The 24,569-nt window shown below is 46.5% G+C and overlaps 1 protein-coding gene across 1 annotated transcript in view; it reads left to right on the top strand.

The window, feature by feature from the left end:
* FSTL4 (follistatin like 4) overlaps positions 1-23,588 on the top strand; it is a 379,397-nt gene extending 355,809 nt beyond the window's left edge. The window contains exons 13-16 of the mRNA XM_031449010.2: positions 4,273-4,422; positions 8,491-8,598; positions 15,443-15,552; positions 17,326-23,588. Of these exons, the coding sequence (XP_031304870.1) occupies positions 4,273-4,422; positions 8,491-8,598; positions 15,443-15,552; positions 17,326-18,028 (1,071 nt within the window). The 3' untranslated portion in view covers positions 18,029-23,588. The remainder of the gene's footprint in view (positions 1-4,272; positions 4,423-8,490; positions 8,599-15,442; positions 15,553-17,325) is intronic.
* The last annotated feature ends 981 nt before the right edge of the window (positions 23,589-24,569 follow it).

The following is a 24,569-nucleotide window of genomic DNA, read 5'->3' as shown; positions in this document are numbered from 1 at the left end:
TACTACAAGATACAGTAATCAAAACAGTATGGTGGAGGCATTTATGTAGATAAATGGAATAGGATAGAAAGTCCAGAAATAAACCCATTCACTTATGGTTAACATAAACAATGGTTGCAAGTATATAAAATGAAGAAAAGACACTTTCTTCAATAACGGTGTGAAAAAAACTGGACAGCTACTGCTAGAAGATTCTCTAATACCATATACAAAAATAAACTCAAATGGAGTAAAGACTTAAGACGTAAAGGTAAGATCAAGAAATACGTTGTTTTTTTCCTTCCTGGGTGGATGGATGGGGAGGGAGGGAGAGAGAGAAAGAAAAGAAGGCGGGTGGATAGGGATTTAGGTTCATAGATAGATGAACCCAAAGGCGTGTGGCTGGACGAATTGATAGGTACATAAAGAAACAAAAAGATAGAAGTGTGGGGAGGTAAGTTTCTAGATGTATGGATCTAAAGCGTGTGTGCCTGGACAAATGGATAGGTAGGTAAAGAAACAAATAGGAGGATGCATGCCTGCGCAGGCAGGCTAAAAGATAGATACATAGAGACAGAGACAGAGGGAGAAAGAAAGGTGGGTGGCTGGGTGGCTGGATAGGGTAGTAGATTCCTAAATGGATAAATAAAAAGGTGTGTTCCTGGATGAACTGATGGGTAGGTAAAGAAACAGAGTAATAGGAGGGTGGGTGGATAGGTAGGCTGATACATAGATAGGAAGAAAGATGGATCCAAAGTGCGTGTGCCTGGATGAATGGATAGGTAGGTAAAGAGATAGACAAATAGCAGTATGTGTGGCTGCGCAGCCAGGATAAAAGACAGATACACAGAGAGACAGAAGGGGAAAGCGAGTGATAAATAGGCGACAGAAAGAAAGGCAGGTTAAAAAAAAGAATAGGAGGGTGGGTGATAAGTAAGTAGGTAGATAGGAAGGAAGGAATGAGTATAGTGAGGTAGATTTCCATATGTATGGATCCAAAGTGCATGTGCCTGGACGAACGGATAGGTATGTAAAGAGATAGATAAATAGGAGGGTGCGTGGCTGCGCAGGCAGGCTAAAAGATAGATACATAGGGGGAAAGCGAGAGGTAGATGGAAGAGAGGGAGGGAGGAAGGAAGGAAGGAAAGGTGGCTGTGTGGGTGGATAGGGTAGTAGGTTCCTAGATCGATGTATCAAAAGGTGTGTCCCTGGATGAACTGATAGGTAGGTAAAGAAACAGAATAATGGGTGGGTGGGTGGATAGGTAGGCTAATAATAGGTAGGCTGATAGATTGAAGGAAGGAAGGAAGAGTGAGGTAGGTTTCTAGAGGTATGGATCCAAAGAGGGTGCCTGGATGAATGGATAGGTAGGTAAAAAGACAGAGAGGGAGGGAGATAGCCTGGTAGCTAGCTAGCTAGCTAGCTAGATTGGAAAGGAACGAGAGAGAGAAAGGAAGGATGGATAGGGAGATACGTTCCCAGATAGATGGATCAAAAAGTGGGTGGCTGGGTGGATAGATAGGATATAAGTTAGATAGATTATAGGTATATACGTAGGTAGGTAGATCAATTGATCAGGAAGGAGAGAGGAAGGGAGGAAGGCAGGAAAATTGGTGAGTGGATAGGGAGTTGGATTGTTAGATCAATTTATCACAGGGTGTGTGACTGGACCAATCAATAGTTAGGTAAAAAGGTAGGTAGATAGATGGGTTGGTGGATGGGGAGGGAGGAAGGGAGAAAGAAACAGAGGGAGGAAGGGAGAGAGAGAGAAAGGAAAGAAAAAGAAAAGGAAAGGAAGGAAGGAAGGAAGAGAGAGAGAGACAAAAAAGAAAGAGAGAGAAAGAGAAAAAAAAGAAAGAGAGAAAGAGAAAAAAAAGAAAAAGAGAGAAAGAAAGAAAGAAGTTGAGTCTATGGATAGGTAGGTTCATGGGTTGGCAGATGGACGGATGGAAGGCTTGATAGGAAGGAAGCAAGAAATGAACGGAGCTTAACAATATATCTTAAGCACCAATTCTGTGTCAGGCACTTTACTAGGTGTTAAGTATCTAGCAGTGAGCCCAACAAAGAGCTTCTGCTCTCAAGGAGCTTACAATCTAGTGAAAGAACGCTAAACCCACGTAGACAAAGGCAGAAGGTCAAGTGCTAGATGAGAAGTGCATCAAGGTGAGGGTGGAGGGGGCAGCACTGAACTAGGTGAGGCTAGAGAGGGTGTCTCAAGAAGGTGACACTTAAGTCAACACCTGAAGGACATGAGGAAATAAACCAGGTTGACATCTGGGGAACAACCAATGCACAGGTGCATGAGGGTGGCATGCCACCTGCACGGGGCGGGTGGAAAAGGGAGAGAAAAGCCCGAGATGGGTCAGAGGAGTCCCGGAGCCAGAGCGTTTGTGGCTTTGTTGGCTTCAGGTAAGACTTGGACCTTGTTCTCAGTGAGAAAGGTTGTTACTGGGGTGGAGGGAGTTGAGCCAACTTGTATTTCACAGTGATCCCTGTGGTTTCTGTGGAATCAAGGAGCACAGTCTGGATGCTCAAGCAATTACTCAAAGGACAGATTTGGCTTGAGCCCAGTGGCCTGAGGTAGAAGTGGTAAGAGTGTTCAATTCTGAATATATGTTTTTTTTAATTGAAGTAGCATCAGTTACAATGTGTCAGTTTCTGGTGTACAGCACACTGTCCCAGTCATGCATATACATACATAGATTCATTTTCATTAAATGTTATTACAAGATACATTTTCATTAAATGTTATTACAAGATATTGAACATAGTTCCCTGTGCTGTACAGAAGAAACTTTTTAAATCTATTTTTATATATAGTGGCTAGCGTTTATAAATCTCAAACTCTCAAATTTATCCCTTCCCACCCACTTTCCCCAGTAACCATATGATTGTTTACTATGTCTGCGAGTCTGTTTTTGTTTTGTAGATAAGGTCATAGTGTCCTTTTTTTTGTTTGCTTTAAATTCCGCATATGAGTGCTATCATATAGTATTTTTCTTTCTCTTTCTGGCTTACCTAAATTGCTGCAAATGGCGTTATTTTACTCTTTCTTATGGCTAAGTAGTACTCTAGTGTATAAATACACCACAACTTCTTTATCCAGTCATCTGTTGATGGACATTTAGGTTGCTTCCATGTCTTGGCTGTTGTCTATAGTGTTGCTATGAACGTTGGGGTGCAGGTGTCTTTTAGAATTAGAATTCCCTCCGGATATATGCCCAGAAGCGGGATTGCTGGATCATATGGTAAGTCTATTTTTAGTTTTTTTTTGAGGAATCTCCATACTGTTTTCCATAATGGCTGTACCAAACTACATTCTACACTGAATATATTGTTGAAGGTAAAGCCGAAGGCCTTTTGATGGGGCGTGCACGGCAAAAGTGGAGTAAAGATGACCTCAAAGGTTTTGGTCTAAGGAAGTAAAAAGGGAGCTGCCTTTTTTTTTTTTTTAATGGAATGAGCAGTCATGGTAAGTAACATTGAGAGTTGACTTTATACTTACAAGTTTGAGATGTAAATTAAACAACCAAGTAGAGCTAAGTCGTGGGCTATGTGAGTCTGGAATTCAGAGAAGAAGGCTGGCTGAGCTACAGATATAAATTTGGGAGTTGTAAGCACATAGACTGTATTTAAAGTCATAGGTTTGGATTAACAAAGATTAACAAAGGCAGTGGAGTTGAGAGAAGTCATCCAGGAGTGAACCCTGAGCCTTCTAGCTCTACATATCAGCAAAGGGATAGGATTGAGCGACAGAGAAGGATCAGCCACTGGAGAGGAAGGAGGGAAAAGAATGACGGATAGTCAACACAGTGTCAGAGATTGCCTCAGGTTCATTTAAATGGTGGTGGAGGTTTAATTTAGTAACTGAGAAGTCTACATGGAACTTGGTGAGAACACGGCCAGCTCTGTGATGAGGACTAAAGCCAGAAGATTAAGGAGCATGTGGGACGTGTGGCAGCAGACAGAGTGTGTAGGTCTTTCAGGAGTCTGGCCATTAACAGAAGTGTTTTACATGATGGATGGGGATGAGGAGAGGGAGGAGGTAGCACACCAGAGTGGAAGAACATGGATCTGGCAGCTGCTGATGGAGAGTGACAGCCTTAGAAGGAGCAGGAGGAAGTGAAAGATGAGCAGAACTGGAAAGGAAAAGCTGGAGATGCAGGAACGCATGTGTGCTGTGCTCTGTGGATGCAAAAGAGCCTGAGAGGGGGAGCATCAGGGGAGAGGGAACCCAGCAATGGTGGGGAGAACAGGATTAAGAAGACCCATGGCAGCCTGTCTCCTCTACAGGAAGAAATCTGTCCTCAAAGGGAAGGAGGCGCCACCCAGCCCTGCCAGTGGGCTTCAGCCGTGAACGTCAGGCACCGCTACATCTACGTGGCCCAGCCAGCGCTGAGCAGAGTCCTCGTGGTAGACGTGCAAGCCCAGAAAGTCCTCCAGGTACATCTCTCTGAGGGAGGGACGGGACTGTGGTGCTGGGGCACAGCCTGACACACAGCCCTCTGCCTTCTGCGTACTCCCCAGCTCTAGGAGAGGTGGTCAGACTTAGGGGGAAGGCGAAGAAGATTCATGTGCATTTCTCATCAAATGTCACCTGTCTAGGTGCTTGGAAAACAACCATCAATATGCAAGCCGAACAACTTCAATCAGAAGTTCAGGGGGCTGTAGATAGTCAGAGCTATTTACAGGTTACATAGGACAGAGGAACTGCAGGACTTTGTTACGTGGCTCCTCCCTCCAGAGGTGAACAGAATCTGAGATCTGAATGCCAAGTGGGATTCCTGCTCTGGCAGCAGAGGGAAGGGCAGTGGGGCTGGAGTAGAGTGATGAAGGGAAGAGTGGGATGTGCAAAGTCAGGGTTAAAGGAAGTCCACTGAGATAGCAAGCTACTATGAGTGTTTTAATCAAGAGGGTGACATAATCTGACATTTTGAGAGTCGATCTGCTGCTCAGTTAAGAGCATAATGGAAGATAGTGTAGAGATGTGGCCACTAAAATAATCCAGGTAAGAGATGATGACACCAGTGGAGGTGGTGAGAAGTGATCAGTCTTGATACATTTAAATGTGAGGTCCAAAGGATTTTCTGCTGGGTTGAATAATGGCCACCCAAGATGTCCACATCCTAATCCCAAGAACCTATGATGTCACCGTGTATGACAAAGGGGACTTTGCAGGTGTGATTAAATTTAAATTAAGGATTTTGAAATGGAAGAGTTAACCCTGGATTTTCTGGGTGAGCTTTAATTGCAAGGCGCAATTATTCTCAAGAGGGGGAGGCAAGAAGAAATGTGACGACAAGAGAAGGAGGCAATATAAGGACTAAAGTAAGTTTGTTACAATGCTGGCTTCCAAGATTGGAGGAAGGGACTGTGAGCCAAGGAGTGCAGCTCTAGAGGCTGGAAGTCAATGAAATGCATTCTCCCCTAGAACCCCTAGAGGGAGCACCACCTTGCAGACATACTGATTTTGCTCGGTGAAATTAATTTTGGACTTCGAGCCTCCAGAACCATAAGAGAATAAATTTGTGTTGTCTTAAGCCACCAAGTTGGTGGCAGTGTTACTGGAGCAATATGAAACTAATACACTATAATAGAGACTTTGAGCAAGGCAGGGGGTACAGGCCATGAAACAGAGGGGAGAATTAGGAATTCAGTTAAGTTTAAGCTGCTCTAGAATATAGTTAAGTAGAGGTGTCAAGGAAGCAATTGGATAAAAGGGTCTGTTGTCAAAGGAGAGGTCTAGGCTGGAGACATCAGCTTGGGTATCGTGGCCATATGAACTGTGTTAAACCCAGAGAACTGGGGAAAATCGCTGAGGACAGCATAGAGGTCAAGGTTGGAGCCCTGAAGTACTCCTGATAAAGATCAGGGACGAGAGAGGAAGCCAACAAAGGGGACCAGGAAGGAGTAGCCGGAAAGGTAGAAAGAAAGTAAGGAAAGGGTGGTATTCCAGAAGCCCAAAATAGAGCGTTTTAAGGGAGAGTTCATGGCCAGTGGCGTCATATGTTGCTGACGGCATTTGTATGTTATGAAGATTGAGAACTAACCTTTGGATTTGGTGCCACGTGGATCCCCTTGGCAGGAACAGGTAGGATGATAATGGCAGAACGTGAGCCTGCAGGAGTGGATTCAAGTTCGAGTCGTAAGTGAAGGAGCGGAGATGGTGAATACAGCCAGTCATTTTGAAGGGTTTTGCTGTAAATGTGAGTAAAAGTAGACAAATGAGGCATTAGCTGGAAGAGAATGCAAAAATCTTTTAAAGAAGGTGACATTACAGCATTTGCATGCTAATGGGGAAAACTACTCCCACAACTCTTCCCTTTCTTCTGCGTCACCGCAGCAGGCAGGCGTCCGTGGAATCCAGGGCATGCAGGTGGAAATGCTAGCCTTGGACAGAAAGCACATTCTTTTGTCATAACAGAAGGAAATGGAAAGTATTCAGGCACAGGTGCAAATATGCGATACAGTTGGTGGTAGGTGGATGACCTTCTCTTCTGGTTATCTCTGTTTTCTCAGTGAAATAAGGAGAATTATCACTAAGGCTGGAGGTCTGAGGAAAGAGGTAGGACTTGGGGGTCATAGTGAAGGCCCACTTAAGGATCGTGTGTGCAAATTTAAAGTCAGACCAGTGAGCAGGGTTTTGAGAATTATATTAATGTTTATCAATTTGTTAATGTTTATTTTTACTGAAGTATAGCTGCTGTATACCTGAAACACTGTAAATCAAAGTGATTCAGTTACACATATGTATTCTCGTATAGCTTTTCAGTCTCCTTCTCTACACTAGCTCAGAATGAGAATATGAAATATGATTGGAGAAAGTCAAGCAGAAAGGAGAGATAATGACTGAACTCCAGACTTAAGGGAAGTTTGGGAAGAGGGCAGACAAATGGGGTAGCTGGAGGAGAATGTGTAATCAAGGTTTTAAAGAGAGAGAGACAACAAAATATTAGTGACAGTGTCAAGGTGGTTATCAGTACTGGTGGGCTAAGAAGCTCTGGGTAGACGAAGACAGTGCCAGACTCTGCAGGCTTTGGTAAATGAAGAGAAGCTGGCAGATGATAGGAGCAGGGAGGAGTAGCTGGAGGCAGGAACAAAGGACCTGGGGTATGTGAAGCATAGGAAAACAGATACACCATCTGCTTGGGGCTTCAGGGCACAGGAAATTTTAAGTAGAGCAGGAAAGTAAAAGGAGACTTCAAAGGTGGTGATGACTGGAGAAGAAATATATTTCAGCAGAGGTGGGCAAAATCAAGAGTTCTTTTTTGTGTGTATGTTGAGGTCATCAACAGAGGAATGAATTATAAAGTCATCAGAGTATAGTGGATTATTTGAAACTATAGCTATACATTCGATGAGCTCACCTAGGGAAAGGATGTAGACAGAAGGAGGTCAAAGATGAAGACGTGGCACAAGCCAACATTTAGAAGTAGCTAGATGTCAGGATGAGGAAGAGAAGCCAGAGAGGTGGGAGGCTGAGTGAAGAAAACACTTCTAGAAGGGAATAGTTAACCATGTGGAATCTTGCTGAAATGTCAAGTAGAGAAGGATCACAAAGTGATCTGTGAATTTGCCATGAAGCTCGAAAACAGTTCAGTGAAGCAATGAAGAAAAAGTGGATTCAGAGACTCCACAGACATTTCTTTAGAGAATTTTTAACCAATAGGGCAGAGATGATAGCTCCCCACCCCCAACCCAGACAGGCTAGACTATGGTGGATTAAGCTGAAATTTCAGAACTTGTATTGACAAAGTGTAAGTTATGGTGGCTGCAGTGGGGAGGAAGAAAAGATCATTGAAACCAAGAAGGAACTGAGAAAGCAGGGATTTGAATGAAGTCACCAAACTTGGGGACAGAGAAAGTGTCAGAGAAGGCAGTGTCTTGATGAAGAAAGGGAGTGCTTAAGAGACTGGCCAATGCCAGACAGGGCAGGGGTCATAGTCAGAGGATGTGTATCATGAAACAGAGGTTTAGAACTTATAATACTACATTATGAGAAGGAGAAAACATTTCCATTTGACCAGGCCACTGGGGAAGCTCTGTCCCCGGGAGACAGCAGAATGTGAGTTACAGCAGTAGGAAAAGACTACCTTGTGCTGCAGTCAGAGTCCCAGGGGCTCCAGGTGAAGGATGTACAAGACAGCGTCTGCGCCAAGTTATGAGACAGGTGTCAATGGGTATCTCAAAGTCAGATGGCCCTGTGGGAGGTGACGGGAGGGTCCTGAAACTGATTCTTGAGTGGAAAATGGAAAGCCTCTGTGTTGAGGCTTTTGCCAAGATGATCTGGTTCCCCTTTAAGTAAAATGTACAAGAAGTTTTTAAAAGGGAGAACATTATTGACAACCAACTTTATGCCTCTGAAGACAAACCCACAAGGGGTTTGCCCTGGGTTCCCAAACAGGCTCATTGCCAAAGCTGCTAAGCTGGCTTTCCACTCACCCAGGAGTGGCCCAGAAATGAATCAGCTTCTGCAACATCAGTGACCAACTTGTTGCTATTTTTTTCAAGTCCATAGGTGTGGACCCCCTGCCGGCAAAGCTGTCCTACGACAAGTCACACGACCAAGTGTGGGTCCTGAGCTGGGGAGACGTGCACAAGTCCCAACCGAGCCTCCAGGTATGTTAAGCACATGGAAGCCACCTGCAGGAAAGATGTCTCCTGCTTCCCTAGGTGGCTAATCACATTTATCTAATATATGTCCATGGAGGCTGAGGAGATAGTAGAAAACACCTCAGGACAATACCCTTTGGAGCAGTTAATCAGCCAGGTCTGCTGTCCAAGACAAAAATACTGATGATGGATAGGATTCTGATGTCATGACAACCAGAATGTGGCTCTTGGCCCCCACCCACCTACACCACCTGTCTCTCCTGAGCCAGGAGCTCCTAGGGCCAAGCAGGAATGAGCCTCTGGACTCCAAGCAGTGAGAAAGGAGCCAGGGCTTTCCTCACCTTGGGCCGTGTGGCCTGCGGGACAGTGTCACAGCAAGCGCTGGCTAGTAAGGAAGGAGGAAGCAGCCGGTATGTTCACACGTTTCTGAGAGCTCCCGGTATGCTCAGGTACAGGGAAGGTTAATAACTGGCCCTGGTCCAACCCTCAGCATACATTCAGCCACTGCACTGTGCTGCTTCCTGGGAAGAGCTTGGGCCCAGGAGGCCTCGGGGATTCCCTCCTCTACCAGTCGGGGAAGGTCAACACCAACCCGGCATTGAGTGTGCCTGGCTCAGCCTTTCTCATCAGGGGTACATAAGATGAGGAAGCCCTACAAAAAGTGCTTTGAATGCTTGTTTCCTTAACTCTCCCAAAGATGGTGCATAGAACTAATCTAGAGGCACAGGAGAGGTGTTAATTCATTGCATATGATGGATACCTCGAGATCGTAGGCTTTTATTCTCTCCCAGAACCTCAGATGAGAAGGGCTGTAAATGGAGCCAAGTTCACCCTGTTCCCAAGACTGGTAAGAGGCCAGGGACACACAGTCCCCAGAAGCTTCCTCCCAGGGACTGGCCATCTGCCTTGCCTACCTGTGCTGGGCCAGGGGAAGGACACTCCTTCACCGCCTGTAAACTGAGACTGTTGCTGCTCTATGGACACCATCAACCTGTCCTGGGCCCCAGTGAGCTGATGACAGCTAAAAGCAACTCACTGAGAGGACCCAGGAGCCAGAATAAAGGTCTCTCAGAACAGAATATAAGCCTGGAATTTAGTCCGGTAACTCTAAGAAAGCATGTAAGAAAATTCAAGGGGAGGGACTACTAAAAAATGTTTTCCAGAACTAAAAATTAACAAAAATGATTTCCTAATTTAAGACTGCAGCAGATGAGTTGAAAAGACATGGTTCCTACTGAGACTCAAAATAGTAGCCTGAAAGTCTCTCAAGTCACAAAACAAATATATATGAAAAGACTGAGATGTGAAGTCTCAAAGGAGTTTCAAAGTCCAAAGAAATTTAGAAAGAGAAATGGTAACAGCTGGAATGGAGTCAAACATTAAATAAATTGGGAATAAAACTTCCAAGTTGAAAAAATTTATCACATAGATTGAAAGGGATCTACAAGCTCCCAGCTAAAACGATGAGGAACACCACCACGTTTATGCTCTTTCCAGGAATAGGTGTGAAAATACTAGAAATTTCAAGGCAGAAAGAACAAATTACCTGTAAAAGAAAGAACCGCCAGGTTGGCATTGGACTTCCCACCTGCAACAGCAGCTCCGAGACCACAGGATCACATATCCATGTTACTAAGATAAAAGGGCTGATCGCCAAGGTATCATTTACCTTTCAGGACAGAAGAAAGGCCTGAGGATGTGCAAGAATTCAGAGAGTGTATCATGGAAGATACCAGAAAAACATCAGATGAACCAGATAACACTAAGAGGAGACAGCCCTAAGTAATAAACCCAGAGAGGAAGGTCCAAAATTAAAATATGATCGATGAGGAGAGACTATCTGGAAGTGTGTAAGTGCTAAATAAAGACATTTGAATTAGAAGAGATGCACTGAAAGTCTGATACCAGCCTATAACTAAAAGTGATAAATTATTTCAGTAAGAGTAGGGAGTGGAGGAAAGAGTAGTGAAAACACTCAAAAATGTCATCTTATGGGGGTAAGAGATGCTATAGAGAATACTGTATGAAATTAATAGTTGAGAAAGTTAAATATCTACTTATTCCCAATGTGACAAACTGATTTCTCCTGTTAAAAGCAGAGATCACACTGGCTTTGGAAGGGAGGGAGGGAAAGAAAACTAGCTATTACCTGTTTACAAGAAACACATGAAGCAAAGGGAGAATAAAAAGCTGAACTGAAAGGAGTGGGAATAGTGATGATAGGGGAACAAAAAAGATATGCATGAGTGTAATATTAATATCAGACAAGGTGAAATGTAAGGTTAAATGCACTAAACAGCCTAAGGAGAGATACTATGTGAAGATGAACAGCCAAGACATAGCAAACAACATAACTAAATACATAAAACAACAGTGATTAAAAATACAAGGAGAACTTGATTTAAACTGCACCTAAGTTGTACATACCGAAAAGACAAAATAATGGCATGGGAAAATTAATATGAGTAAGGAACCTGGTTTAATATACAGGAACCCTTTCCTCTGCCAAAAAAATTTTTCCACAGGTTCATGTATCAGTAATTACAAAGAAAATTTTAACAAATTTTGTAACAGTTGATGTGATAGGCTACATTATCTGATAATTAAAATAATTAAAATGTGGCCTAATAAGGAAACACTCCTAGATAGTTGCTGATCAAAGAGGAAATTAAAAGGGAAATTACAAACTGTCTCAAAAGCAACGAATATGAGACTCCTCTCAGCAAAACCTGTGGACACAGAGAACGCTGTGCACAAGGAATACTTGTGTCTTAAAAGCCTGCTGGGGGGGAATGCAGTTTGGTGCAGCCACTATGGAAAACAGTATGGAAATTCCTCAAAAGACTAGGAATAGACTTACCATATGACCAGGAATCCCACTCCTGGGCATATATCCAGAAGGAACCCTACTTCAAAAAGACACCTGCACCTCAATGTTCATAGCAGCACTATTTACAATAGCCATGACACGGAAACAGCCTAAATGTCCATCAACAGATGACTGGATAAAGATGATGTGGTATATTTATACAATGGAATAATGGAATACTATTCAGCCATAAAAAACGACAACATAATGCCATTTGCAGCAACATAGAATGACATTCTCCAGGGACATCCAAGTGAAATAAGCCAGAAAGAGAAAGAATATTACCATATGAGATCGCTCATATGTGGACTCTAAAAAAAAAAAAGAAGAACATAAATACAAAACAGAAAGAGACTCATGGACATAGAATACAAACTTGTGGTTGCCAAGGGGGAGAGGATTGGGAAGGGACAGACTGGGAGTTCAAAATTTGTAGATACTGACAGGCATATGTAGAATAGATAAACAAGATTATACTGTATAGCACAGGGAAATATATACAAGATCTGTGGTAGCTCACAGCAAAAAAAAAAAAATGTGACAATGAATTTATGTATGTTCATGTATAACCGGAAAATTGTGCTCTATGCTGGGATTTGACACAACATTGTAAAATGACTATAACTCAATAAAAAAAAATGTTAAAAAAAAAAAACAACCTGCAGAGGAAGTATGTGTATTAATAAATTAGAAAAAGAACAAAGTAACTGGCAGGAAGGAATTATTTAGAAGACTGAAATTAGTAGAAACAAAACAAAGAACAAACAATAACTAGTAAACCCTTTGGAAACCTGGTAAAGAAATGGACAATTGCTTGAAAAGTGCAGAAAAAAATAAACTGACCTAAGAAAAGGAAAACTTGAAAGAGAACAATTACCTGAGAAGAGGTTTTTTAAAGATAAGCTCTACCACAGAAAAATGTACAGCTGAGTTTTATCAAACAATCAAAATATAATTTCAGTATGATTTGAACTATCCCAGACCAGAGCGGGGAAAATGTGCAGCTCCTTAGTATTAAAAATAGAGTCCAACAGTGCATCTAAATGCTCAAGCAAGGAAAAAATTCCTGGGAGGCAGTGATGGTTCCCTCTCAGGAAATCAGTCAACATTTTTTATAACACAAGCAAATTAAAACAGAAGAAAACTATAATATTTTCAATAAATGCTAGAAAGGCATTTAACTAAATGCAGCAGGCATTCTTAATAAAACAAACCTAAAAATAGGAATAAAAGGAAATTCATAAACATAATGAAGACTGTTTCCTGGAAACCTAGATCAAATTTTACCTAAATGACAAAACAGTAAAAGCATTTTAATTAATAACAGGAATTAGACCATGCGGCTCACCATCACCGTAATTGGAAAGTCTAAGAAAATGACTATGACAAGAAAATGAAATTGACTGAATAAACCTACCTTCATCTCTGTAGGCTAGGTAGGGTTCAGGAAACCACTGCTTGCAAAAGCTGCTCCGAGGATTGTCAGCAGGCACAACTTTGTGGTAAGCCATTTGGAAATGTGAACCAGAAGCCTCAAAACACTACCTCCAGTCCAGCAACCTGACATCACAGGCTGTGATCAGGGATGGAGACAAAGATTTAGCTCCAACAATGTGTTACTGAATTGTTCATATTTACAAAACATTCAAAATAATATCCTACTGTTTCTAAATATCCAACACTAAAGAACTGGTTAAACAAACTTTGCTCTGACTACAATGAAAGCAGGCCTATAAATGAGGCTCATTCCACCAAGGCCCTACCCCAGGAGCCAGTGTTCGAACCTTTGGCATCTTCTTGAATCCTGCCCATCACACTCACGCCACCTCACTCCCAGGCCCAGCTTTTAGCTGCCTCTCAGCCTGTCCCACTTGGTACTTTGTGCCCTGCCCTTCCGCAGCTGTCACCTCTCAGCTGTCTTTGTCCATCCCCCTGAAGCTGACGCTCAGACTTCCTTACCTCATGCTGATTACCACCTAACCCAATAAAATCTCCTGCTATCCAGCCACCCATGTGCACCTCCTGAACCAACCAAAGAGCCAGCAACTTTGAGAGGCTCAACAATGATCTCTTGCATACAAACGTGCCCAGCCATGTGCTAGGACACAGGCCAAGAAGGAACTCGTGACCCACTGGAGAAGCAAGGCTGATGAGCCCACATCAGTTCAATGGCCCATGACTACTGGGTTTTGATGAAGTAACCTCTGAATATAGGGTGTCAGAGTGGTGAAGCATGAATGACACTGACCGCTGACAGCCTGTAATTTTCCATCTCTGTTATAAGCTAAAATGACAGGCCTGATACCAAGCAATCATTGCATGGCTTCTTGGAATTCTCTGGCATTTTCGCCCAGACTCTCTAAGATCCAGTTTCCTGATACTGATATGTTCTCAATGCCCACTTCTGAGTTTTGTGCCACGGACCTGCCGTGGAGGTGTCATTTGGCCGTTTATTTTTTAATCACAGGAAAATAACCTAACTGTAGAGCTGCCCCAAGACTGAATATCACAGCCCTCATCATTCTACTCCGGCATTCTGCCTGCTGACCCCCTGAGGGACGCATGATCCGAAAAACTTTTATGACAAGACAGACAGCACCCGGCCTGCTTCCTAGGGCAGGTTTGAGGTTGGAATAAGAGCCAGAAGGCAGTCCCACCCTTAAAAGGTAAAAAGCATCCAAAGCTCTAAGCCATGAGAGTCACAAAGACCCACCAGACAATGTCCTTAGCCTCAGGCTGCAAAAATCTGGATCCTTCCTTCTGTATACACGGCCACAAAATGAAGATCAGGAAAAGCATCTCACCTCCCTGGTCTGGGTCTAGTGTCTGCCTCCTGTCCTGCTCAGAGGGTCTGGGCCTGCCCTTGGGGTGCTCCAGCCAACATTGCCCACAAGCTGGCCAAGCCCCTTATCTGGCTGCAGGTCTGCCACCTTTCTGGGTGAGCACCTGAGCTTGGAGGCTCATGAGCACATGCAGAAGGCAAGAGGTGTCTCTGGCCTGCCCGTGCCCAAAGCCTCACTGCTGATGGCCGGAAGCCCAGCCTGACTACAGGGGGCTTTCTGGCAGGACCTCCAAACCATGCTATCATCCTGTCTTACCCCAGACATCACTTGGCTCAGTTCTGGGCTGCCAGTGGCCCCTTTCCTAATACAGACACAGCAGGGACACACACCAAAGAATGGCTCAAGTTGCCTCCTGCCAAGATCACAGGGGAGAAAAAGTGTTACCTCCAGGAGAATAGAGGCAGCCATGCTCTGTCACTACAAATTTGTACAAAACACAGGACCTAATTCTTCACTTCTCACAGCAAGTCCCCTTTGTGAAACTGGAACCCTCCCCAGCATTCTAATCACAGGCATCTAAATGTCTGGCATCTCTGAAAGGATGCTGCCTTCTCTAATAAACGATGGAGTCAGTTGTCAGAGATGCCTCTGCGAGCAGGGTATGACAGAGACGCTCAACAGCCCGGCACCAGGCATCAGGAGAAATACAGAACCAGTACACAATTCCACCATCTAACATTCTCGTTATTTCAAAGCTCGCTCTCTCTCTTCCCAGGGTGGTCTAGGTGTTGAGAAGATGGGATTACCTGTTGTAGGGGAACTTGTCTCTGAGCAGACATGTTTCCATTCTGGGGATCTTCAGAAGCCCTGACATGGTCCCTGCAAGTCTTCACTGCTGTCACATCACGGCAGCTGACAATGTGCAGTCAGAGGCAGGCCTGGCAGAGCAGGAGGGAACAGTGCAGGTTATGACCCCTGCCCCAACCTTCCTCTCCCAGGAAGGATGGGCCCCTGCCTACGACATTCCCAAGCAGCTCCCGCTCTGCTGCCCTCACCCCTTCCCTGAGACTGGCCTGCCCAGCATCTCTCTCACAAGCAGCCTGTCTGCCGGGGTCTCCACCAGCGTGGACAGATGTCTGCGGGTTTGCAACCCCCTGCTTGCATGGGCTCTCACAAGGACTTCCCTTCTATGTGGTAGGTGATCACGGAAGCCAGCACCAGCCAGGGCCAGCACCTCATCCGCACACCCTTTGCAGGAGTGGATGACTTCTTCATTCCCCCAACAAATCTCATCATCAACCACATCAGGTAAGACTGCCCTGCAATGACCTAAGCTGCTCCTTGCCCCGGCTCAGCCCTGCATGGGGGAGCTTCACCCAGGAGGGCCCTGCTCCTTTTCAGTGTCTCCCTCACTCCTTCTGGACTGCCTTTGGACCCCATCAGAAAGGGACAGAGAAATCGATCCATCCCTAGTCCTTAACTGTTAAATTTAAGGAAGGTACCCAGCTCCTAATGCCCTCAGGGGCCCAGTGAGGTCAGGAAGTCTCATCCTTGGGTGAAGACAGTAGAGGAAAGAAGGAAACAGCTGTGGTTAGCTGAGTTCCCTCTCCTTGCCTGATGTAAAAAACTAGCAGAGGTGGTCTCAAACCTGTTTTATAGATGAGGAAACTGAAGCTCACAGAAGTTGACACTGGCCAAAGTCACACAGCCAGAAACTGGCAGAGTCAGACTAAATGCAAAGTCAGCTCTCCTTTCAGTGCCCCATTCTGCCTTATTCTCTGCTAAGCACAACCTGTGGTTCCTCTAGGAGTCCCCAGAGTGGCAACGCAGGGGGCCCACAGGGAAATGAGGCTTCCTGGGTGCCTGCTTGGCCACCATCCAGAAGAACAGCTTAATAATGACAGCTGTGGCCTCAACTGCAAGCCTTGTCCCAGCCTGGCCTCTCCCCTCCCCTCTTCACTTCAGAGAACTCCTGACACTTTCTGTAAAGGCACCACTGCCAGAAGACTGAGCGGGCCCATCTATAAAGTCATCAAGCCTCAAAGCAGCTGGATTCAGCTAGGAGTAGTGCAAACCCAGCTCTAAAGAGCCTGCACGTGGCTTTGACATTACGGTTCCTTATAGTGTGCTCTTTCCATGCTCTGGCTCTTTAAAGATATTTTAAAGATGCTGTAAAGTGGGCATTTTCCTCACTCTGAGGTGCAGTTAGTTATTCAAGAGAAAACGGTGGAGGAGATTCTTCTCTACTCCTGCAGGTGAACATATCACCCAGCGGTCTCTGTGAGCAAGGGATGTAGGCAGAGCCTCTTACAATTAGAGGGAAGTCCTGCCCAGAGTCAGGCCCTTCTGCAGCTCACAACCAACCCCCAAAGAGGAATTTCACAAAGTCCAGGTGTGAGCAGCTACCACCCACTGGGCTCTTCCACTAAAGCTCCCTCTTAGATTGAATCCTAACAACAGCCCTTGGAAGGAACGACCCTCTTCAGATTTGCAGAGGCTCTGGGAGCCAAGCCACGTGCCCCTCATCCCCAGCCCAGGGAAGAGGCTGCCCTAACGTTCCTCTCCCAGAGCAAGAGAGCACCGTTAGGACATCTGTCCTTGTTCCACTGCATCTGCATCCCCAGATTCTGACTCACCAGTTAGTCCAGAAAACAGCTCGGATATAGGCTCACCTGTCCTGTCCTCCTCGCAGACAGAGTCAGGGAAGGCAGCTCTGGTCCTTTGCCTCCAGCCACAGGCCCACCACTTTCCAGCTGGCACAGGGCATCAGGAAAACCAAAGCAAAGGCACGCCAGAGGGAGAAGCCGCTGCAGGCAGTTTTGCCCTCCTCCTTTACCATTTCTGAAGATGTGTGCATGTTACAAGAGCATCTGTCCAGGAATATGTAACTCACCTGCACCTGGTTTGAGATCATAGATGAATCGCTTATGAGACCATCCCCTGCAGAGTGGTAGATCTGATTAATAGGCTGTTGGATCACTGAAGGATTATGATAAAGGGAGCAGTCGTTTAAGACAAATGACAGATCCCCTACCCAAAAAGGCCTCCCGACCTCTGACCTCAGTTTGCATCCCCTCCCAGGTTCGGCTTCATCTTCAACAAGACTGACCCTGCCATCCACAAAGTCGACCTGGAGACACTGATGCTCCTCAAGACCATCGGGCTGCACAGGCACGGCTGCGTGCCGCAGGCCATGGCCCACACCCACCTGGGCGGCTACTTCTTCATCCAGTGCCGACAGGACAGCTCCTCTACGGCAGCCCCGCAGCTGCTGATCGACAGCGTCACGGACGCCGTGGTTGGCCCCAACGGCAACGTGACAGGCACCCCACACACGTCCCCCGATGGGCGCTTCGTCGTCAGCGCTGCTGCCACCAGCCCCCAGCTGCACGTGCAGGAGATCACGCTGCGGGGGGAGATCCAGACCCTCTATGACCTGAAAGTAAGCCAGGGCGTCTCCGACGTGGCGTTCCAGGGCTCCTTCACCCAGGGCAACCAGTACTATGTGTACGCCACGCTGGAGAGCCAGCCGGACCTGCTGTTCCTGGAGCTGTCCACGGGGAAGACGGGCGTGCTGAAGGGCCTGAAGGAGCCACCTGTGGGGCCTGCCCAGCCCTGGGCAGGGCCCCGCAGGATCGTGAGGGACAGCGGGCTGTTTGGTCAGTACCTCCTCACACCAGCCCGGGAGTCGCTATTTCTCATCAGTGGGAGACAAAACGCACTGCGGTGTGAGGTGGCAGGCGTGAAGGGGGGGACCACCGTGGTGTGGGTGGGCGAGGTATGAAGCAGCCACAGAGCACCTCCCCGTCCTGACACCGAGCCCCGAGCAGGCGCCCTGTACATTTTCACAGACAATAGCAAAAACCTGTCTTCGCTTTGTGGTTCAACACTGGTCTCCCTGCAAGTTTGCTAGTATAAGGTACGCGCTGCTAACAAAATCGGGGTTTTTCATTAAGAAGTATGATTTCTGCCTTGAGCTACGATGAGAACATGCCACCGTGTAAAGGAATCATTTCTGCGCCCAGCCACGCACCACGTTACCTGGGCCGCTGGGGAACCAGGAAGGAGCTCCTGCTTCCTAGGCTGACGCTTCTCTCGGTTGCCTTCGCATAGTCATTCTCCTTTCCCGCCGGGTCCTGCCAGACTTTACCCTGATGGAGGGGCCTGAAACCGGGCCTGCAGTCACAGGCTCCCCCCAGGAGCAGGGCTTTCCCTCCTTGCCTGAGGGCCACAGCCGCCCTCTCTCTGGACCTCATTTTCTCCTCTGCAGCTGCTTCTCGCTTTTCTTTCCATCTGACTTGTTGTGAGCCTGAGGGAGCACCAACAAGACTTACTGCATCTTGGGGAATGGGGAAATCACTCACTTTATTTTGGAAATTTTGATTAAAAAATAATTTTTTATAGTCTCCAATGCTAATAAGCAGAAAGACGCTCTCCGAGGTCCAGCTGTATTCTTCCCTGCCTTAGGTCACGTCTCTGTGTCACCACCGCACAGCCAGAAAGAAGATTGATGGTCATCAAAAGATGGAGGTCCTCTGCACCCGGACACCCCCAAGTGCAGATCAGGCCACAACATTGGTAAAGACTCCGTTCTGGGTTGGGTCCGCATGAGACCAAGACCAATCCCATGTGCCTGCTTTTACCACTGAAGGGGGACATTTATTAGCCAGGCCCAGGAAGCCAGATTCAGGACAGACCAGCTTGCCTGGCAGGGTGTGGGTGGCCTGCAGAACAGTGCCCTCCAGGCTCAATGCAGAAACCCCAAGGATACAAGTGGGGTCCAGGCAGGTTCCTTAGGGTATATCTGTTTTAAAACCCAGTTTCCTTTTCGCCTGTCCTGTGGCCCTGCATCATCATGGCACAGAAAGCACATCTGGGCCCCTCTCTCCCCAGTAACACACACTCCAGAAGTCAGAATCAGAAGGATGCGGGCTGGCACGGGTGCATTATTCCCAAATGTCTCAGGCTGTGGCGGACTCCCCATTGGGCATCCAAGAAGTACAATTTAACAACCCTGTGAAGACAGCCTGTGTTGGAGAATCTCAGCAAGGAGAGGCTCTCTTGGGCTCTCCGAACATCCCATTTCTTCTCAGGCACAGCAGTGGCCAAAGCACGCTTACATGCTTTCCGACTTGTATAATCATTGTTCACGCTGCCAGGAGTGGGAGAAGTGGTCCCATCACAGCCATGGTAACAAGTTTAGTTGCCTTCATTTGCCAACATGGCCAAATGTTCCTGTGCGGCTGAGGAATGGCCCCTCTCAGGGAGAGGAAGACCAGAGACCGTCTCACTGGAAATACACATAACTGCTCCTCACTCCCACCTAACTACCCAACCCCCCTCCTGCCCCCGCCCCCAACAGATTTCCTGAGATCAGCCAGTCCTCTGGTGTGTCTCATGTATCTTGGTCCACCAAACTCTTGTCCCCTACAACTCCCGAGAGTGTGCCTAGATGTGTATATTCATATTTTAGGTTTTTTAAGGTAAAACATGTAAATACAAGTTGAGGAAACTGACCTCAAAAGCATATTTAGTTTCACAATGACTGAGATAGGCGGAAAACAATCTTACCTTTTTTCTTTTCCCCATTCTTGCCTCAGTCTCTTGACACATTACTTCCAAACTCCTACTGCTATCACTGAAACTCTCCAAGTTTCACAAGCTTCTCCATTTGAAACAATCTTCTAGATCGTGGCAGCCCCTGGAAGAAAATCAAAGTCTCTGAGCCTAGCAGAGGAAGAGCCCACCAGCTGCCGGGCCAGAATATCGGCCCCCTGGGTTGCAGGATTCCTGAGTACAAGACCAGCCCAGCCCCCACTGGCCATTTAAACTGGGAGTGACTTCAGCAGCACCTGGCTTCTTTTCCACTACTCCTTCCACTTCTGAGTGTGTCTGGATAGTGTATCTGCCCCTCGCTGTTTTCTCTGTGCAGTTATGAAGCTGGAGACGGACCCTTGAGGTCTTGCTGCCAGCATCTCAGACACAACTAAATAGGACCAGGGAATCACAGGCCTGAAAACTGAAATTTGCAAATCCACAAAGGTAGGAAGGTAAATGTTTTTCCAGCAGTGTAACCAACAGAACTGCTTGGGTGGGAGGCAGGAGACTGGCTGGCCAGCACGCTGCCTGCCCCTTCCTCCCACACGTCAGCCCCAGAAGAGGCTCATGGAACACAGTTTGAAAGCCCCTGGTGCGCAAAGTCATCATGACAGCTGGGCCTTGAAGCAAACCCAGCCAGTGATCCTTCTGATGAACACAAGTGACCAACCAACTACTATTATTTCACATTAAAGAAATGTTCCCTTTACCAAAAGAATAACCCAAAAAGCCACTCACATAATGAACTACTCCAAAATTTCTGAATTTTCAAATAAAATTAGTTTCAAAAAATTCAACATAGGTATTTTTTTTAACTTAAACACACAAGTAATCTACACCTATGACATTAAGGATTTTAAAAGGAGGCCTTCATTGTTCTGCCCAAGTGAGCAGGACTCTGCCTGCATAGACGTGCTGGGTCCAAAAGCCCGCCCAGACACCCACAGATTGATGGTATGAAGAGGGATTGGTCTGCTTCTAGACAACTGCATGAACTTTCTACACGAGAAGGCTGGGTTGTAGACCACACACAATGAGCCAAATGCTGTCATCCCAGCCCCAACAACCGTGACCCAGCAAGCCCTGCCTGGGGCTGGCGCAGGCTCCTTTCTTGAGTCTCCAAGGCATTTGGGGGTCCCATTGCTTTCTCTCAGCCCCCAGAAGTAGCCAGAAGAGCCCTGTAAAGTCTTAGCTGGGCCCACGCTAATACCAAGCTTCCGGTCCTTTGACCTAGAGCTCACATCACTGGAGACAGGAGCTCAGTCCCTGTAATTCCCACTCCATCCCGGCCATCTCCCCTCCTCCCAGCTCCAGGTAGGCACCCAGGACAGCTCTCAAGCCCAAATAAAGCCAAGAACCACCTGCTACCCTGGGGAATTGTAACTGCTGAGTCTTCATGGAGGGCAGCCTGGAGTTGGCTTCGTGAGCCACTTCTTTTCTGTTGACCAATAACCTGTGAACTAAAGGAGATTTCAGAACTGAGATATGAAACAGATTAATGCTGGATATATTTTTCTACGAGGGGCTTAAAAAGTAATTGATTCATTTTTCACAATGTGTTTCATTCATATGCCATGGATGCCATACCATCTTCATTACCAAATCCCACAACTCACTCCCCTATCCTCCTCTTCAGAAGCCAGCCTCTTTGAGCATTCACACTGCTCCAACTCCCTCCTATGCATCCACCAATATACCTCACATCTGTCTCCCTGCACCCAGCACCCCCGGAATGTGGCCCCTGTGCCAGGCCAGACAGGTGACATAGGATGACAATGATACTGACAAAGTCCTTTGCCATCCTCCCCTACCCAGGACCCTGGATACCACTCCAAGTACAGTCAGAACCCACTGGGACTCAGCTCCTTGCTGCCCAGAATCACACCCCCAAACCCTAGCTCACAGCCCTTTGGAGTTAGGTGATCAAGACTAAAGAGAATTCACAACTGTCAGGGAAGTCAGCTATTATCAGAAACTATCAGACAGGAATACAGACCATGACATCTCAGCCAAGCCTCGTCCGTTAGAGGGTCTGAGCTACACCTCCATCCACTCCCACTCTGTTCTCTGCCCTTCCTGCTCCCTTCCTATGCCTTGGGCCTCCTGCTCATGAGCCACTCCTACAATTCAAGAGGCAACTCACCTGACCGCCACACCAGCCCCCCGTGGCCTTTGCCATGCTGCTTCCTTACTTTGGGGTACAAGTGAGAAGTCATTCATAGGGCCATATGCTTCTATTTGCTCTCAGAATGGCACAGAGGCAAAGTAGTTCTCTTCAAGAAAGTCACTAGCTGCCTTGGTTTCTCTCCAGAATAATAGAGATCATAGAACAGAGAGGCTTCAGAGATTCAAGGAAGAAATATATAGTGCCTGTCCCCAAGGTGTGACTGCAAGACCCCAAATACCTGGTGGAATGCCACCCACTCCTGCTTTTGTCTACATCAGATTACAGGCCAAGCCACTCGAGTATTTGAAAATCTTCTCTGAGCCTTCACAGTTTAGGCACCAGCCACCCAGCAGACACCAGGAGCCCAGCAAGCATGGTCTCATGCATCCTTTGGACCTGTGAACAGCAGTGGGAATTTAACCAAACACAATGTGTGAAATTATGGAAGATATAAGGAGAGTGGGGGTTGACCTGCAAAATTTCACAGTGAGGCTTCTTTAGCCAGCACGAGAGGATTGAACAAGTGCTTGTTTTTTTGGACACAACCACCATTCACACACCCCTCTTTACAACTCACCTTGACTAATATGGGGCCATCCCTTTACCCTGTAGCCCCAGAAAGCAGGCCATGCACTAGAGAGCTGTAAAAGGCACAGCCTGCACTCCACAGCATAACTGCTGACCCGCCCCTCCACCCAGCCTGGTGACACACGACTCCCCACCTGTCACCATGGCAGGATCGGATAACGCTGCCCCCCTGGGGATACCCTCTTCAAGATCAGAGCTGTGTTTCTGAGGAAGGCCACCAGTACTGGCTGGACATGGGGCACAGGAGCTCTCGAATGAGAACATTTCCTAAATCTAAACCTTCATCTACTGCCCAGCATGACATCTGCCATAGCTTTACGGGTTGTGGGTCCCGTGCTACTTCAGCTGCTTCAGAGAGGTGAGGGACAGCGGTCTGCAAGCCCCCGACCCACAGCACACCCTCTGTGGTGCCCCCAGCCCACACCCTGACTTCCCCATCCCCTGACCTGACCCCTTCACACCCCACCATTCCCTCCGCCTGCTGCTCATACTTCTGAAGGCCGTGTGAGGTCATGCAAAAGCAGGCAAAGCATGGAGTTTTGCTGCGGTCGTCACACACACTGTGTTCACGCAATAGTGAACAACCCTCAAGACATGAAGTCACACACACACACCATTTGTCCAGATCTCTGATATCGAGGCAGATTACATTATTTTGAGCAGTTGTGTAGACTCCAAAATATATTTTCTGTAATCACTGGTTTTTCTCAAAAGGCCTCCTGTAATTACTATACATGTGAATTTTTCCTTATTTATAAGATATATATAAATTATTTTTAATACATCAACTTTAGTAGAAATTTGTACCAACACAGTAACTGTATGTGACATCAGAAATAAGTTTGTTTACTTTGACGTATTGCACAGTATTGGACACGCCATGTATTTGCAGGACCACTTGATATGAAGACAATTCACAGATTATCATAAAGTATTGTCATTGTAAATGCTCTTTTTCTGAGGATTTTACAATAAAACTTGAGAAAAGTTACCTTTTTTGGTGCCAGTCTGTTCGCACTTGTTAAAGTGAAAATAATTAAGGCAGGACTACCCGGGGTCCTTCTCTATCGTCATTATGGGTCCTTGATGGCCAAGGTGAGATGGCCCCTGCTGTGGCCCAGTCCAAAGAGAGGCTGGACGAAGGCAGCCACCAACTCCACAAGTCTCTCTTCCCCATGCTGAAGTTTCAGCTCCCAAAATGCACAACCAACATCTGGTTCAAAACTTCTCATCACTTGCCCTGCAGGCCCTTAAAATCTAATCCAGTCCTCAGACTCTAATCAGTTCTTGACTCCAGTCACTCTTGGTTCTCACTGGGACAGACTTTCCAGCTAGGATGTAGGATGTATCAAGTGCTCAGTAATCACCAAGCTACTGATGTGAAGCACCTGCTATGTGCCAGCATGGCGCCAGGTAGGGGGACAGAGGACGGGACAAAGGAGACACAGTCCCTGCCCTTGGTGAGCTTCAAGGCCACTGCACCATGATCATTATTTAGTGCAGGTTCTCCAGAGAAACACACACTGTGTGTATGTGTGTGTGGCGGGGGAAGCCAGGGGGAGAGGAAGATACATCTCAAGGAATTGGATCATGCAATTGTGGAAGCTGGAAACTCCAAATCCAAAGGGCAGGTGGACAGATGGAGACCCAGAGAAAAGTTGCAGTTTGAGTCCAAAGGCAGTTTATTTGCTGAATTCCCTCTTCCTCAAGGGAACTCAGGCTTTTTCTGTTAAAGCCTTCAACTGATTGGATAAGTCACACCCACACTATGGAGGGTAATTTGCTTTACTCAAAGCCTACTGATTTAAATGTTAATCTTATTAACAAAAAATACTCTCACAGAATCATCTAGAATAGTGTTTGACTGAGTATCTATTTGAGTACTGTGGCCTAGCCAAGTCGACACAAAATTAACTATCACAATGACATATACAAGACGCTGCTCCCCCTCTCCTGAGGGAGTAACCGCTAT

This window comes from Camelus dromedarius, chromosome 3 (genome assembly GCF_036321535.1).
Source record: "Camelus dromedarius isolate mCamDro1 chromosome 3, mCamDro1.pat, whole genome shotgun sequence".
Lineage (NCBI taxonomy): Eukaryota > Metazoa > Chordata > Mammalia > Artiodactyla > Camelidae > Camelus > Camelus dromedarius.
This window is presented reverse-complemented; position numbering and strand designations above follow the sequence as displayed.